Here is a 16,540-nt window from a genome sequence, read left to right on the forward strand (position 1 = left end):
TTGATGACGTCACGTGAAAACCAAGAATTCTGTGTGTGTTAATGTTCCAAGAACACAGTACTTCTTTTTACAGTTTTATACTGCCCATTGTAAACGTTATCAGTTCTTTGGGGGTTGGGGGGTTTTTACTGCAGCAGTACCTGAAAGGGCACTCTATCCAATAACGTTTTAAACTGAACATTGTAATTATAACTGCTGCAATGGCTTATGTATAACAATTCTACCTTAGTTTAAAACCGTCATTATTTTTATTATAACTGAGTCACAGCATTGGAAACCCATCTCACTTGGTCGGAACCTTTCGTTTTACTGCAAATGCCTTTCCGTGTGTCATTTCAGTACTATACTACACAACAGTGGCGTAAAAAAGTCCTCATATGGTTGTCCAAAACAATCAAATAGATCAGTCTCAAAGGATTTTAATTTTCTTTTATTAAACACTTCAACTTAAATCAAATTCCCGCATGTACCTCTGACACTTTTAATTTTTAAGTTTGCGAACCAGACGATAGTGTTCTATACAACTGTACCTTTTAATATAAACACCTTAAAACAAAAAGCAAAGTACATATTTGTACAACGTTCTCACAGTCAATACATGCAACGCAACGAGCCAGTCACAACTCGAAGCAAAACTATGTGACTATTGCCAAGTGCGGGAGAAACATGCAACCTGTGTTACCGCGGAAAAACATGCAATGGGTGCATGCCAAATGCGCGAAACGCACGTAATGATTAGTCTAAAAACTGGTTTTGGTTTACTGCTAATTTCAAAACGTAGCTAGCATGTAAATAGATTTAAATAGATTTAACACGTTACAAGAACTTTTTTGAACAAATCAACGAGACGATAAAGTAAAACAATTACCCTATAAATTTCATATTGCTGTATTATTAACCTATCTCTTCTGATACATGGGTATCGTGTAGCATGTAAAAGATGAAGTATAATATTTCGAGACTCAGCTGAGTATTAAGATAGACAATGTCTGCATGCCTATATCTGAGCTTTAGTAGACATTTTTTCAGTGGAGTGGTTTTAAATTAGTGCTGTAAAACCAAAACCAAATTAAACACCTTGCCGGTCAATCAGAAAAGACACATGCAATCAGTTGTACCTATCACAACTTGAAGCAAATTCATTTATCTTGCGCGAGGCATAGGATCCGGAAAGCGTGTGCGAACGAGCCAGGATTGGTTTTGGTTTTCTTTCTAACTGAAGGAAGAAGTGGCACGAGATTTTTAAACCAATCACTAAGCATAGTAAATTAAGCAAAACCGTAGCAAATGCTTTTGTTAGTCAAGTGAAAACCGCTCTATTGTGTAAACTGTGATTTAATGAAGCACATCAGGCATAGCACTGGTGTACCTTAATCAACTTTACTTTGAAACAATTATTTTTATCATAAGGGAACTAGTGTCTAGCTTTTGTGGATTGGTTTGAAGTTTAAGTCTGTCTGGCTCGTTTCGATGCTAGACCATCGGTGGTAACCCTCCAGCATTTTTGTCCCAAAGACAATTCGCCGGGCTTCTCATTGGGGTAAACGAAGTAAGGCCCACGGGAAGGGAAATCTATTTTCTCAAGACACGAAAACAAGAGAAGCTTAATTTACGTCGTGATCTTGTTGTGCAAGAGGAATGGCAGATTGGGTGCACTTTAATTTTTCCTCCTTGTCAATAGATTTCTCCGAGTTCGCAAACCTCACCAGAACATTTCTCGTACTCTTGGCGCCTGCAGAAAGATCCCGAGAAACGTTGCAAAGCTGATTAAAATCCCGAGAATCAACACCACTCGGTCCAGGATCTTGGCGGCCATCTGCCAGTCCAAGTGGTTGTTGAACCTTATCATCTCTTCGTGGTCACGCAACTCGTCCACCGGCTCAAACACGTACTTCCCTTGCTGCCTATTTTCCATGTGATCGTCCAAAATAGGCGTCTCGCGAATGCTGCTTTGTGTTCTACTGCGCGTGCGCTGTATGAGCGACGGCTGACGATGAATAACGTCACCGCAGCAACCATTTCCCTCGCATTTTGTTTCGTTTATTGGATCCAACCGTCTCATTTCGCAAGGCGCCGAGTAAGAACTTTCGGGGCTCTGTGTTAAATCGCAGTTTTCTTCTACAATAAACTGCTGTTTTCGGCTCTTTCTGTTTGTCTTGCTTTTGGCACCAGCCGGTTCATACTTTATTCTGACTAACGGTCCCAGAATTCTAAACATGAGTTTTTTGAGCCACTTTGGCATCGTTGAGCGCTGGTAGTAAAAGTTCAAAATGACACAAGTAGCAAACAGAGCCAGTCCAATCTCTGTAATAGCGCTGGAATAGTACTTAGCTGGATAGAAAAGAAAGAAACATGCAGCACAGTTTTAAGTTTCTTAAAGTCAAAAAGGTAGTTAGGGACACATCACATAAGGGGGCACCGCTCCACACAAACAACTGTAATTTCTAGTAAGGGGACATCTCCCTTAAAGAAAAAAATAAGTAATTGTCCTGGCTTATTTTTATTTCATTACAAAGGTATTTCTCATAAGAGGAAAGTGAGACGTGGTATCCCTAAATAATAATAAAAACTTGTATCAACCTCAGTTTCCAAACTGAGCTATTATGTATAACAAAACTGTTGCGACAATTTGCCAGTTAAAAACTGGCAAATAATATCTATCACACCATCAAAACTAACTGCCGACTATGCCAAACTTTACACTGAAACCTTTAGTGTGTATCAGGTTAAATCGACAACTTAAATTTCCCCCTACACAGGGATCACGCTGGAAACGGCAGCTTTTTCAATAAACGTCGCCTGTTAATTTACCTTTAGCGACTCGCAATTAAAAATCAACTAAAAACCTATCTAAATCTAACTAATCAACGAAGAACGTAACTAAAAGAATGCAAATTTGTTTTAAAAAGCTCTGTATATCGTACCATCTAAATGGTACAAATGTAACTGAAAAATTATGTTTCTACGTCACCATTAAGACTAACAACTAAAAATAGGTGATCATTAATTTTAACTGACAACATTCTCCAACTTCCAATAACACAGCTTGAAAGTACTTGTTACTCATATGTCACGAAATGCATTACCTAGCAACGGAATGTACTGAGAATCCGCTGGCAGTTTAGCCGAGGTTAACTCCTGGAAAATCGCCATGGCCATCAGCACAGTGATGCCCAGTCCAATCCTCTCCCCAGACTCCGGCGGTAAAATAAAGGAGAGAAGAACCATGACAGCGATGAGAGAGCACGGTACCACCAGGTTCACCATGTAGAAATAGTAACGCCTCCTTAAATGGAGCGTGATTATCACGCCAGGGTACGGGTGGATACAGCAGCTGTATTTATCCTATACGAAAAAAATTAAAGTTTTCCAATTTACCGATAGCCTGACTAAAGCATTCTGCTTTAAAAATAAATTATACATTAAACATGTATCCAGAGCGTTTTCGAATAATCTAATCAAATATTGATACGTAGCCTCCGAGCAACTTGTGACATGGGCTGGAAACAGTAAAACAACCTGACAGATTGCCATTAAAAAGTCTCGAACTTGAGTTAAATTTAAATTAATTAAAAATTGCAACCATTTGTTAAGCTGAACCCTTTCCACAGTTTTGTACGGCACATAGTGATTTCATGATATAAAAAGTTGGCAGGGGAGCAGGAGACTTAAAAACGGCGATTCTGATGAAACCAGATGTAAAGTGATTACTTTGATTTAAAGCACCTATTGTAAGAATCATGCCTTCAATGGGGTATTGCCGAGCATTTTGTGCCCTCCCTACCTAGACAAATTTTATATTGTGATACTGAGGGAAATGAGTCTTCGAATATTGCTAAATTGTCCTTGAGAGTCCTCGAATTGTCCTTGGAAAACAGGTTTGAAATCTGTATGAACTATGTATGTCGCGTACGTAAGTACTTGACACGCTTGTGTTGCTTATATCAGAGGAGCAGGTTCAGAGTCATTCACTAACCTCTATTCTTTCAGCTGTCACACTAAACAATTCCCATTCAGTGTTATTTTTATAAATGTCCCCTTTGGCACCGGTCTCTGACTCGTCCACGACTATATCCACCTGACTACCATCAAATGCCCATGATGCGAACTTCATTATGCAGATCTAAACAAACAGAATAAACTTGAATTAATTAAGCTACAAGTCTGCAATCAGGAAAGCGGACCCTGCATCTGACCTACGTTTATCTCGGTACCCCTGAGTATCGGATGCTAGTCTACTGCAGTTACCCTCCCTCCCTCCCCTCAGTCGCATTGTATCACGTTGCCCTCAGTACAACATATCAGTGAGACAGTTATCTATTGTGCAGCCAAGATCTATAAAGATTCAATAACTATCAGCACAAATGAGTTACCTAAAAAACGGTGCATTTTGAAAAACAAATGGCTATTTTTTTAGTTTTTAACCGTCTAAATCTTCCTAAATTGAAGCCATTCTTGCTTATTTTCCAGCTTATATTATTTCTTTCTTGGTGTTGATCTACCTTACAAAACTAGCATTTTGAGGTTTTATCCAATTTGAACGAAATTTGTCCATTGGAATTAAAAATGACTGTAAAAATTCGTGACATAACTCCTTTTAAAAAGCCCTCGTTGCTCAGCATAACAGAGGGTGCTAATGGGGTTAACAGTTAACTGACAATTGGCCAAAAAATAGTAGTTAACTGATATTTGGCCAAAAAATTAGTAGTTAACTGATAAATGAAACGTTAACAGTTAAGTGACATTCTATTAGTTATACTGAATGAGATTGTTGTTGTTAATAAAAGCAACAAGTTTTTTCCTAACACCAAAGCTATTTTGTGGCATTTACTTGCCCCGCTGCGTGACCAGGTGATATATTAACTGATTCTATAATTATGAGAAGGTACCAGAGTCGTACCAGGCACATGTTGATCTCCGTGATGGCGTCAAGTGGGGCGCGGTCAAAGTTATTCTAAGTTTTTATCGAGATGATGACGAAAGATCGACATTGAAACGGAAACAGAGGTTGCGTACCGTTTGACATGCCAAAGCACAATTCAATGGACATAGCTTGTAAACATTGGATCGATTTCATGGAAATCAGTCAAAAGACAAGCGGAAAAGTTTGGACTCGGTGCAATTTGACTTTAAAAGTTGTTAACTACAAACACACAGAACTACACTAAAATGGCGGTCATACTAATCAGTGCTTGACATACGCACCGATTACAACAAACACCAAAGCTATCATGAATTCATTTACATTCTCTGGCACCAACAGATATCTTTTTACCATGGATATCAAATCCCTCTACACGGTGATTCCCAATAACGATGGTTTACAGGCTCTGAAATATCATCTTGACCTGCGTCCCCAAAAGGAACCCCCAACTGACACTCTTGTACGCTTGGCGGAGTTGGTCCTCAAGCTCAACTCGTTTGAATTTAACAGCAGCTTCTACCAACAAGTCGGCGGGGTGGCCATGGGTACAAAAATGGGGCCAAACTACGCTTGTCTCTTTGTTGGCTTTGTTGAAAGCAAGATGTTTCAGGATTATCCAGGCAACAAACCTGAACTGTACAAACGATACATTGACGATGTCATCGGCGCCACGTCTGGAACACGTGAAGATCTTCAAGACTTCATTAATTTCTGTTCCTCATACCATCCTGCGCTCAAGTACACCTTCGAAATCAGCGAAACATCGATTCCTTTCCTGGACCTTCGCCTATCCATCACTGATGACAAAATAACAACATCAATCCACTATAAGTCCACCGACACCCACAACTACCTCCACTATGGGTCGTCCCATCCGCCTGGCTGTAAAAACGCAATCCCTTACAGCCAATTTCTTCGCCTGCGCCGCATCTGTTCCGACCAACAGGACTACAACACCAAGTCCAATGAGATGGCATCATTCTTCAAGGCGAGAGGCTACCCTAGTGAAGTAGTTGCAGCCGGGCAAAGAAAGGCAGCAGACATCGAACGTCAGAGCGCACTACAGCATTCACGAAACCAACCATCTGAGGGGAAATCAGAAAAGACCCGCATGATACTAACCTACCATCCAAAGAACCAGGAAGTCAAGAAGATTTTGTTAAAGAACTTTAGTATCCTGATCGACGACCCTCGAACAAAGAACATCTTCACGACCACGCCCATGTGAAAAGAGAAAAGCCCTGGGAACGAGGGTGGAAACAAATCAAGCACATTTTATCGAGAGAGGTTACCCGGAAAGCCTTGCCTAAAGAACTTTCGCGGAAGTTTATTTTTAAAACAGGAAGTAGGCCATCCAACTAAAACTTAAATCTTGCCTTTTGTAACGCAATACCAACCAGCAGTACCAAACACAGTCCGAACTTGAAGCAAATACTCATGAAAAATTGGCATTTTATAGAACAACCATTGCACAAGGAAATATTCAAGGAACCTTCCCTAATATTATACAAAAGGGGTAGGTCTCTCAAAGATATACTCGTGAGATTGAAACTTTGAAAATGGCTAATACACGTGCGTGAGAGTCGTGCATGCCTATCTTTTTAATCACTGGCGTGCTGAAGTAAAGAAAATTCAGGTTATGACGCAATTATTTTTGCTGTAATAAAAGGAAAGTTAATAGATAACTAAAATTAGTAGTTAACTGACAATTGGCCAAAAAAATAGCAGTTAACTGACAATTGGCCTAAAAATTAGTAGTTAACTGACAATTGGGTACCCCCATTAGCACCCTCATAACAGGAACAACACACAGCATGTGACTGACGTAAGACTGGTTTTTACTGGGCACAAGCATAAGCCCAATTATAAGCATAAGCACATACCAAGACCAAACACACTCATTCTTCTTATACGGTTCTCACTAGCTATTTATATAGAGATAAGCACAGGCACGAGAAGAACGAACATATTTTTCTTGTGCTTATGCTTTTGCTTTTTCCAAGTGAGGACAGTATAAGAACGAGTGTGTTTTTTTGTGTGGGGCTAATGCTGTTTATGCTTGTGCTAATATCCAGTGAAAACTAGCTTTTACCTGGTCGTCAAAAGGAAAGTATTCAGTGTTGATGTCACATGTGCTCTGAAATATAGCTGGCGCCATCCATTTGCACGAGCCGTTGGAGTTGATGGCGATTTTTGTCTTGTACTTCTCTGTGCCGCCTCCCAGTTTATCATTATCATCAGCACTGTCGGCGAACCGCACACTGTGTTAAGTTTAATGACAATAAATAATAGCAGGCCACGTTTTTGAAAAGCACTTAAGGGATTGAGCAGCATCCGTCTTAATACTTGATGATATCACACAGTTCAATTGTATCGCGATGACTGATATTGGTGATCACTAGCCAAGGTTTTACTAGTGACAATGTTGTCTCAGTAAAGTTAAAGGGAACTCTACATCCATCATTGCTAGCCTTTATATGAATCAGGGTCCGTCACACACTTAGGTTTTACCCAAAAACCCTAAACTTACCACCCCCTTGCAGAACATAACTTACGTGGCGACATGAAAGCTTTCATTTGAATGGCCACACACTTAGAGTTTCATCCACAGACTAAAACGTTAGAACCACCTTGTACAGCGTAATAAAGAGTAGGAGATAAAAGTACAGAGCCACATAAAAGCATTTCTCATTAGATTTCAATTGAATTTTCTCGCACTAGGATCATTGTTTTATCCAGACTTAAAAGTTAAAACTACTACAAAGACAACTTGTGATTCAGGTGATGATTGATGTTAGAATTTATTTTTGACCGATTGTTAGTTTTCAACTAAAAGGAGCACTGGTAAAGTGGGTGAGAGATTAAAACACAAAAGAAAAACATAACCTGCAGCACGTGGCCTGCTGTAAACATTAATTTATCATTATTTACTATATTCACTAAACATTTAAAGATATTAATTTATATTACTTATTAAATTATTACAAACGAATGTTAACTTACCACGTGCCTCGTTAAATTTCAAATCATGAATATTAAAAGGACAGTATTTTACAATAAGGTAACGTTACAGTACAACCTTAATGTCAACCCACAGTTAGAAATATAGCAAAAGTTAACTGAATTACATTCCTAACGCAAAATCATGTTCCACGGGGCATATGTTAAACTGTTTAAAAGGGCGTTTGGCTACAGATGGCTCGGATGGAAACGGATTGCAATTTAAAAACGTTCGCTAACGTTTTCAAGTTGTTTTCGCGCGCCTTTAAAAAAATCGATATTTATAGCCGAAATTTGATTTCTATCCCCAAACAAGGGTTATGTCTTCCGTTAAATGTTCAAAGACAATATTTGTCATGGGTAAAGTTGCCTACCACTTATTTCAAAGCAATTAAGACCAAAAACTGTGAAATCACCGTGACATAGTCCCTTCAGTTAACCGTTCCTTCAAAAGGACTTTATTAATTTGAAGTAGTCGTTATACCAAACAGTAGCCAGATAAAAGAAAGTGTTATAATCACGATACTTGATGGAACCAGGTCTCTTCTCTTACGATAGCATCATGCCTCACCTATTGTACAAGATGATATCCGGAGCCCAGACCTTCTTAGGACCGACATGAACAACGCTGGTGCCATTGTAGTCTGCCTCGTTCCACGTCAAGTCGGAATTTATCCATTGCTGAGAAACGAAATGAAAGGTGATGCAAATTACCTTATAAACATGGTAGAAAAACCTTAAAGATGTCCTCCATCTAGAAGTTTCTGTACGCCACATGTGCGTAAACCAATATGTTTAAAATTTGACTAGCCTCTTACCTGGTAAATCCACCATTGAGAACGAATTGTATTTCCTCTCTCGTTCTACAAGCAAACAAAAATTAAAGAAACAAACGAAAAATCCATAAATTTAATTTCAAAGTCATTAACACTAAACGAGCTCTGAAGTCAAAATACAATTCTTGTACCCAGTCCCTTTCTGTTTTATAGCACAAGTCAAATATAATAATAGATTTAATACAATTTCTTGCTGTTAGTTAGCCAGTTTCTTAATGGAATTAAAAGAAAATGTACGGTCTTTGAGCATTCAAGGACCAAACACACTGCAATTTGCTAGAGAGTAGAGCGGTTTTCCTTGGTTGAGTTTTTTTTTTGTTTTGTTTCTTTTTTGTAAATCCCTGCGAAAAACCCCCCCCCTTTTTTTGCTAAAACAACAACAATTACAACAACAAGGGCTTTGAAGAACTGTGGACTACAACTTCATCAAGTTATTGAAAATCAAGGCTCAAGAAAGTGACGATGTTTTCCACGGTTTTGAAGGTAATTTCCTCGCTTGTATTATTCCTCGTATATTGTTATGCAAATATCGATAGTTGGTGTAAGAGGTTATTACCCACCAAGTTAATAATCCTGACAAGCTTCGCGCCAAACGACACGAGAACAGCACGTGATCGGTTGGAGTGCGGTGTGCCATCTTCATCGTACTTTGCGAACATGTCTTTAAGAAGTCGCTGTTGAGGGCTAAGCTGAGGCGAACCTGGTAGAAAATACAAAACATAAATCATGTTTGAATTAATTATTAAAATTGAAATGCACATTTTGTATATATAGCTGTTGCTCCTTGCACTTAAAGTCTGTCTAAAACTGACAACGAATAGTCAAGATCGACATATTTTAACAGGTTGATACAACTGAAGTTTTTACATTTCGGTAGTTGTCGTTGAAAATCCGCAAAATGTTCGAGATTCGACGATTTTCGCTTTCTAATTTAGTTCTATAAACTTATTGAAATATATTTAATTTCATGACTAACAGGTGCTTTGAGTCGACGGCCAAGTTTAAGCGTCGTGTAGTTCCTTTTCTATGTCTTAATTTGAACGCAGTAATAATCAATCTCAATTGCAAACACAGATCAAGATAGTGAGATAAGTAGATAAGTAGTGGCTGTAAAAAATTCGTCAAACTGGCAATGATCTCACTTTTCTCGGCTATTTAAAATACTAGAATTGAGCAATAAGTCAGTGCGTTATTAAAATGGTAGCCTTGAAACGCAGACAGAGCGAGTTTACTTACAATTGTTGTTTAAGGTTGCGGTTTTGTGGCATTTGAATGTGGGATTTGCATGTCAAGTGCTAGAATAACGCGTATTTATCGCTCGGCGTTTGACACAGGGCCAAATTTGTGAAAATAATTGAAATTTATTGTCGATCGGTAAAGGGAAAAAGCGTATCGTTTGTCTTCATCTCGAACGCACAATTGAGGTCCGCCTTTATAGTGCTATGACGCTAGAGTACCGGATAACTGAATCACTTGTCGCAACGAAAATAAGCGATCAGGTTAAATATAAATAAAGGTACCTTAAAATCATACTGTCATAACCACTTGTAATGCGCGACACCAACACAAGATGTTTTTAAAAGCTTTTTTGAATATTCCAGAAGGTCACGTCTTGAAATTACTGCTTCAAGGGGTGTATAAAAACCGTATTGCACAGCAAGTGTAACATAAAACATTGTGTAAAAAGAAAACTTACCTGTTGAGAACTGAATTATGTTCCATTGCTGGCTCAGGATGGTCCATATTATCAGTTGTATTTTCATTATTGATGGGTGATGCGCGTCAGGCCACGTTTGCGGGGAGAAAAACTGCTTTTACTTTCTTTTTTCCTCCAAAAACTGCCAAGATTCTGTTTCGCTGTTCCCCTTATTCAGATCGGTGACCTGTTATGCCACAAGGGAACAGAATCTTAGTTGTTTTCACTGCACAGATAAATTTCATTTATATCACCGCCAAAGTCGAGAAAATGAAATGCGCAATTTTTAATATGTTGCCAACGTACTTACGGTTTGAAGATTAAGTTTCAACACGAAGACAGTAACTGAGCCTTGAATATTATTATAGATCGTAATTCTGCCATTGTTTTACATCAAACGAGGATATCCGATAAGGTTGATGTAATGAATACCGGTTTGTTGTGGGCGAAGCATTTCTTTTCAGTATTGATATGCATACATGAAGTTGTTATTAATCTTGTCTGACCATCGAGTTCGTTAAATAATTTCTTAAATATACGCCACGCTGCTACGCAGCACAAACTTTAATGATACAATTTCCTTCTACTAACCTTGACAAAGGAGACAGGACAGGGTGCTTTTTATGTTAAGGCTTCGCACGTTATTCCTGCTGGGACATTGTGCCTATAGAGTTTAGTCTTGTTGTTTAGCTGTCGAACGCAAGAATAGCAATAGGTTATGATTCTACTTTAATTAAAATGTATATATATTCAAGTAGCGAATGACCAATGGCGTGCAAGTGTGAGCTAATAGCTAAAATGCGCTTATAATGTTGGTGTGAGGGGTGAATAATTATTCAAGTTAAGATATAATTTCAGCAAAAAAGGTGAGAGAAAAATTGATTTCATATCATGTTTTTATTTTGTATGCAAATGCTTAGTCCTTTTTGTGACCAATTTGCCGTTTAAATTTACTAATTAGAGGCTGCCGCTTATTTTTTTGCTAAAAGTGTTTTAACACCGAGAATTGAATCTTTGAAAAAAACGACGTTTATGGTTAAGACCGGACTTTTCAGAAATTGATGACATTCAATTCGGCACAAAAACGTTATTATAATCATTGCACCTTAAGAAGCCAATATAACCATTAATTGTAGGCTGTTATAATTCGCAAAAATAAGCCGTAAATCTTCAGTTCACAATTTCAGACACTAAGACTTCATTTCTAGCAGAACTGGGGCAGAACTTTTTAATCTTCCATTATTAGTTGTTATAAAAAATACAATAAATTCTGTTTATTCTTTGTCACTTAAAGGGACTGTGTCACGGCTGTTAGCCAAACCTAGGCATAGGAAATGACCAACAAATTCTTTTAAATATATAAAATAACCTCTTAAAACAGTATAGGAATATTGAAATAACACACCAAATGTAAATAAAGGTACGGATGGCCAAAAGTGTCGAAGATTGAAACGGATTGAGATATGGGTTTTTGAAATGTAGTCCGGCGGAACTGTTTTCAAAGTTAATCTTGTCTGGTTGTAGCTTTAAATTAAAACGCCCGGGAGACACATTTGGCTGCAATGAAGCTATAATTTTGTCATTTAAAATCAAAGAACTAATTTCTTTGCAAAAATTTAGTTTCATGGCGAATATTTGGCAAAATTTATCATCATTAAATTAACTTAGCCGTGACACAGTCCCTTTAAATATTCCTAATTTAAAAAAGTCAATATATATGTAATGGGAAAGAGGAATAACCTGCATGCTGAGAACCATTTTAAAACTGACGAAATATAAATCACAACAACTCGTCAAACATTTTTTATTACGGTTTCTAGTCTATAAAAAACCTTATTTCCTGGCATGGCGGGCCGTCTTGAGTATTCAACTAAGTTTGCCGACTGATCAGTTCGCTTTAGTGAGAAGAAGACTGCCTCATTAACGTGACTTGGTTCGCACCTGTTATTTGCTTGAACAGTTGCAAAAGGAGCAAATATATTCATCTTTGGAATTTGTATTAGAAACTAAACCTTCATTAACTTTACCTCTGACCAAGGTGTTCTGCAAAACAATCTTACAAGAAAATTGCCACAGAGAGGAAATTCAAAATGGTACATTTCACTAAAAATATGTTTTATTTCGGCTACTACATTCAGACATTTACTAAAAAAAGACCGCAGTAAGCTACCTTCAATTTAGCAACTCTATTTCACCGCTTTATCGATCTGTTCGCGTTATTTGCATAAGAAACCAATTTCGCACTTTTAAGAGTAGAATATAATTTTGTTCTTTTTATTTACAAAGAATCAAAAGAAAGCTCCTATAAAACTAACGTAACTGACAACCAGACGAATTGTAATAGAATTTCTAAAAAGATCACCGTTGTTTTGCATAAAAGTGGCGATGTGTTTTGACGTTAATAGCGTCAAAACACAACTCTATCTCTATGGTTTAGACCAGTCGTTCTTTGATAAAACGAGTTGATTTTAAGTTTAAAAAACGCCCCAAGCAACATTAATTGCTATTGTTTATGTTGTACTCTCGATTGCAAGTAAGAAGTTAGCACGTTATATTAGAAATACCAATATGGGAGTGCATTTACTAAAACAAGAACGCGAACACCGAAGAATTCGTTACCTTTACCAAGACGCCTTATAAACAACTTGACCTTACTTAATTTGCAGACCTCAAAACTACTGTCTTGCACTCTAAAGGCCACAAAGATGAGGCGAATCGGCAGTGGAACGCACTTACATGTAGAAACGGAACTCGTAAATGTTGAAAAAGACTGATAAAAATCAGGATATTAATACTGAATGCTAATAGGTTTCAACTGAGCCGCAATTGTAATTTCTAACTAATGCATCTCGCGTTCTACATCTCGTATTTCGCAAACAGGTGAAAGTTTAATACGAGTGAATGGATGTTTTCGCTCCTTTTTACCCTTAAAAACGAGAATCGTATCGCCAGAATCAATATGTTGGAGACATTAAGTCAATTTTTAAACCGTTGTCTATGGCAATGTTGGAACATTCAGTTAATATGTGTGACTGTGACATTCTTTGCTGAAAGAAGGTGAACGGAAAGTAATGCCCCTAGTAATATGCCTGAAACCTCTGTCCATAAAAAAAATATAAAGTTTAATTTGACTTGAGACTTCGATGTTTTTTAGTCTAAGGACAACTAAATCAAAGAGGGGAAGTTCAGGAAAGAGAAACTTAAAAAAAAAACCGCATTGTCATATAATCTACTCTTCATGTTTTTCTTTTATTCCTTCGACGCTCGGAAACGAAGCTGCTTCTTTTGCAAGCAAACCGTTGCAAGCGCTTTAGTTAGCAATTCTACAAACGAAAAACAACAAGTACTTTTGTTACCGACATACCTTTATCTGTCTCTAGCGTATTCCATTTTCCGTTGGCGAATTGCAATCACTCTCTCCTTTCTCCATCGATTAAAAAGTCAAAACTAAAAGCACACGTTAATCAGCACATTTGATCTCTGTGTTCCAGTTCTAATTAGTTACCTGACGTAAACCGCAAACTATTGATATTCGTGTAATGAAATTAAATTTGCTGTCTCAGCGTGTCGAAGACGCTGTTAGAACATTTAGAAATGTTATGCAGCTGAAAACACATTTCAATTATATTTCTTTCTTTTATTATAACTCGAATGTAAATTGCTCATTTTGGTTAGAAAATGCATCTTCTTTGTTTACCTTGTTTTGTCTTATATATTCAATCTCGCATATTATTTTTAATAGCTGAGCCTAAGTGAACGTTAGGAAGTTTCAAAGTTTTTTCAGTAAAAGTAATAACTAACATGGAACTTTTCGGCGACGTTGGCTGATTGCAATCTATCAGCTTGGGAAGTCCAGAGCGGTGCTTTTATGAACACACATTACAAAATGCATTAATTCGACTGTCATTTTACGACAGAGTAAGCTAAATTTTAGCCCCCCTACTCTGAGTGATTGCAAACAAAGGCGGCTATAAGATTCAAGTTAACCACAAGAGAGAGTATTCTTTAAAAGATAAGTATTGAGCGATGTTAAAATAGAATAAAACATGGAACTTTTTGGCGATGTTTACTGATTGCAATCTATATCATACAGCTTGGGAAGTCCAGGACATAGCATATACAGAATATTATAAAATGCATAGTCACGACTTTGCAGATTCCACAGATTAACCTTAATTTTAGCCGCCTCTGGCCGCTTACTCCGACCCAAAGCGAGGCGCCTGAAATTCAGACTGACCACATATTCTTTTGTAAGTTTGAATGCCACTATTAAGCGATGGTAAATGAAGAAGTTTTAAAGAAGGCTGATTGTTATTACAACGAGGCTTATATCGTGCAGAGTTTGAATTTTGTAAATTACTAACAAGAGCTTAAGACTTCACGCAAACATGGCGCCAAATCAGAATCGGATACGCGATGTACGGCCGAATGCAATTTCATTTCTAAAATTTTTACAATGTTACGTAGTACAAACTTCAGATACCTACCAAAGGTCTTACGAATGTGGTACCCTTTCAAAAACTGCGGAGAAACATTAACAGCAGAGTGTATTGAAAACTCAGAAGCTGACTGCTTTGCAATTGCTTGCGTGCCTGCGTACGTAGGCATCTAGATAAGTCAATTTAAAAGTAAGTGAGTGAATGAGTGTACTTGTAAGCACGAACGTGGGTAGGTGAATTAATGAGTACATACATCAATGGGTTATTTAGAACTAGCGAGTGAGAGAGTGTTTAAGCCTCTGTTTACAAGGGACCAGGCTTAAGGTAACCCCTCTGCTAGCGTTACCCTGGCTCTAAAGTCAAAGATAGCTCAAGTGAACAAGTGAAATTTCACCACAGGTAAGATTACCCCAATAATTCTCGCGAACGTGGTAGCGAATAAAACTCGCAAAGAAAATCATTTTATGGCTTAAATTGATTTGGGCTTTCATTAGGTAGTTTATCAGTTATAATAAAACCACATTTCGATTTCTAAAATTAATTGAAATGCCAAATACTAATTTTCTTAGTTTGACGCATTTGTCAGCAAATCTAAAACATTTCCGCCCAAAGTAGAACATAAAACAATTTTTGAATGAATACGATGTTTTTTCGCTACAATTCTTTGATTTTGACTGTATCTTGTTTGCAATTATGTTTCTTTAAATAAAACTAACGCAAAATAAATTGTCCAAAATAGTCCAAAGTTATCCCAGGTTACCTCTTTGGGTAAGCAGCCTTGCTTATAAACACTTCAACCGGTCGAAGAAAAAGAAGAGACGCGCAAGAGATAGAGCAACCTTGTTGCTTAGGTAACCTTATACCCACCTCCTTGTGTGGAGAGTGAAGTTGTATTATTAGTTAATAGTTGAATTAGTTTTTGTACAGCTCCCTGATTTCGTTGGCGTCGTATAGTTGCTATATCATAATTTATATTAATAACAGCTTAAAATAAAATATTTCCGTATGCGACCCACAAGTCAAGAGGAACTCGTAGCAACTAATTTGCAATAAGACCATGTGAAACTGGAAGCTTTCACGTTTTTTCAATTTTTTAAATTTGCATAAAGAAAGAGAACTGTATAAAGTTTCGTTATTTCAAAGCCACAAAATATATAAACAGTGACTTCCATTTAGCATAAACATTTGCACAATTATTTGTCTGTGGACATCATCCATTTCCGGAGAATAGAACAGAAGAAGCTCGAGGGAAGCTGAGCTTTTAAGTGCAAAGTAAAAATATCCGTGCAAATTTTGCGGCCAAATAAAAACTTTTGTGTTAATTGTATTTCAAATATTTTTGCACAAAGTCTCGCTGTTTGAGACCTTGGCCAAGCTTACAAACGTCAAGATAATTCTGCTGCCTTTCAAAAATATTGCTTTATTCAGCTCAAAACAATATCAGTTCTACGCAATTGAACAATTCATTGGGACGGAACCTGAAGTATTTGAGCGTAAACTGACAGAAATTTTGAAAACTGGGAGATGACGTTTGAGGATGTCCTCTGCCAGGATATTCCCCAGTTTGCCACGTCCCACGACATGGCTCGCGAGAAACTTGAGATATCGTTTGATGGATTATTAAAATACGTACATCATATAAATC

General features: G+C 37.5%; 1 protein-coding gene across 4 annotated transcripts; it reads right to left on the reverse strand.

Annotated features, from left to right (window-relative positions):
• Nucleotides 1-414: 414 nt before the first annotated feature.
• Nucleotides 415-15,476, reverse strand: LOC144654337 (neuronal acetylcholine receptor subunit alpha-10-like). Of its 4 annotated transcripts, XM_078514453.1 has the most exons (11): nt 14,944-15,476; nt 13,821-13,903; nt 11,031-11,146; nt 10,457-10,625; nt 9,321-9,460; nt 8,743-8,787; nt 8,496-8,605; nt 7,017-7,185; nt 3,977-4,123; nt 3,087-3,345; nt 415-2,331 (listed from the first exon to the last, which is right to left on the reverse strand). In XM_078514453.1, the coding sequence occupies exons 4-11, from the start codon at nt 10,521-10,523 to the stop codon at nt 1,703-1,705; spliced, it is 1,566 nt and encodes a 521-aa protein (XP_078370579.1). In that variant the 5' UTR covers nt 10,524-10,625; nt 11,031-11,146; nt 13,821-13,903; nt 14,944-15,476; the 3' UTR covers nt 415-1,702. The 4 variants fall into 4 exon arrangements, with proteins under 4 accessions (XP_078370579.1, XP_078370581.1, XP_078370582.1 ...); XM_078514455.1 differs by having other exon boundaries at nt 10,457-10,643; nt 11,048-11,146; nt 13,821-15,476; XM_078514456.1 differs by having other exon boundaries at nt 7,017-7,167; nt 13,821-15,475.
• Between the last annotated feature and the right edge of the window lie 1,064 nt (nt 15,477-16,540).

The sequence above is a fragment of the Oculina patagonica genome, chromosome 5, assembly GCF_052425735.1.
Source record: "Oculina patagonica isolate OP01 chromosome 5, crgOcupat, whole genome shotgun sequence".
Taxonomy (NCBI): domain Eukaryota; kingdom Metazoa; phylum Cnidaria; class Anthozoa; order Scleractinia; family Oculinidae; genus Oculina; species Oculina patagonica.

Bases quoted from the DNA above. Each gene is read 5' to 3' on its own strand.
- LOC144654337 (XM_078514453.1), bottom strand. From the start codon at position 10,523: ATGAAAATACAACTGATAATATGGACCATCCTGAGCCAGCAATGGAAC. The intron at 4,124-7,016 runs GTAAAAGCTAGT...CTGTTTGTTTAG, and splicing joins ACTTTCCTTTTGACGACCAG to ATCTGCATAATGAAGTTCGC. The intron at 3,346-3,976 runs GTTAGTGAATGA...TTTTTCGTATAG, and splicing joins TGACAGCTGAAAGAATAGAG to GATAAATACAGCTGCTGTAT.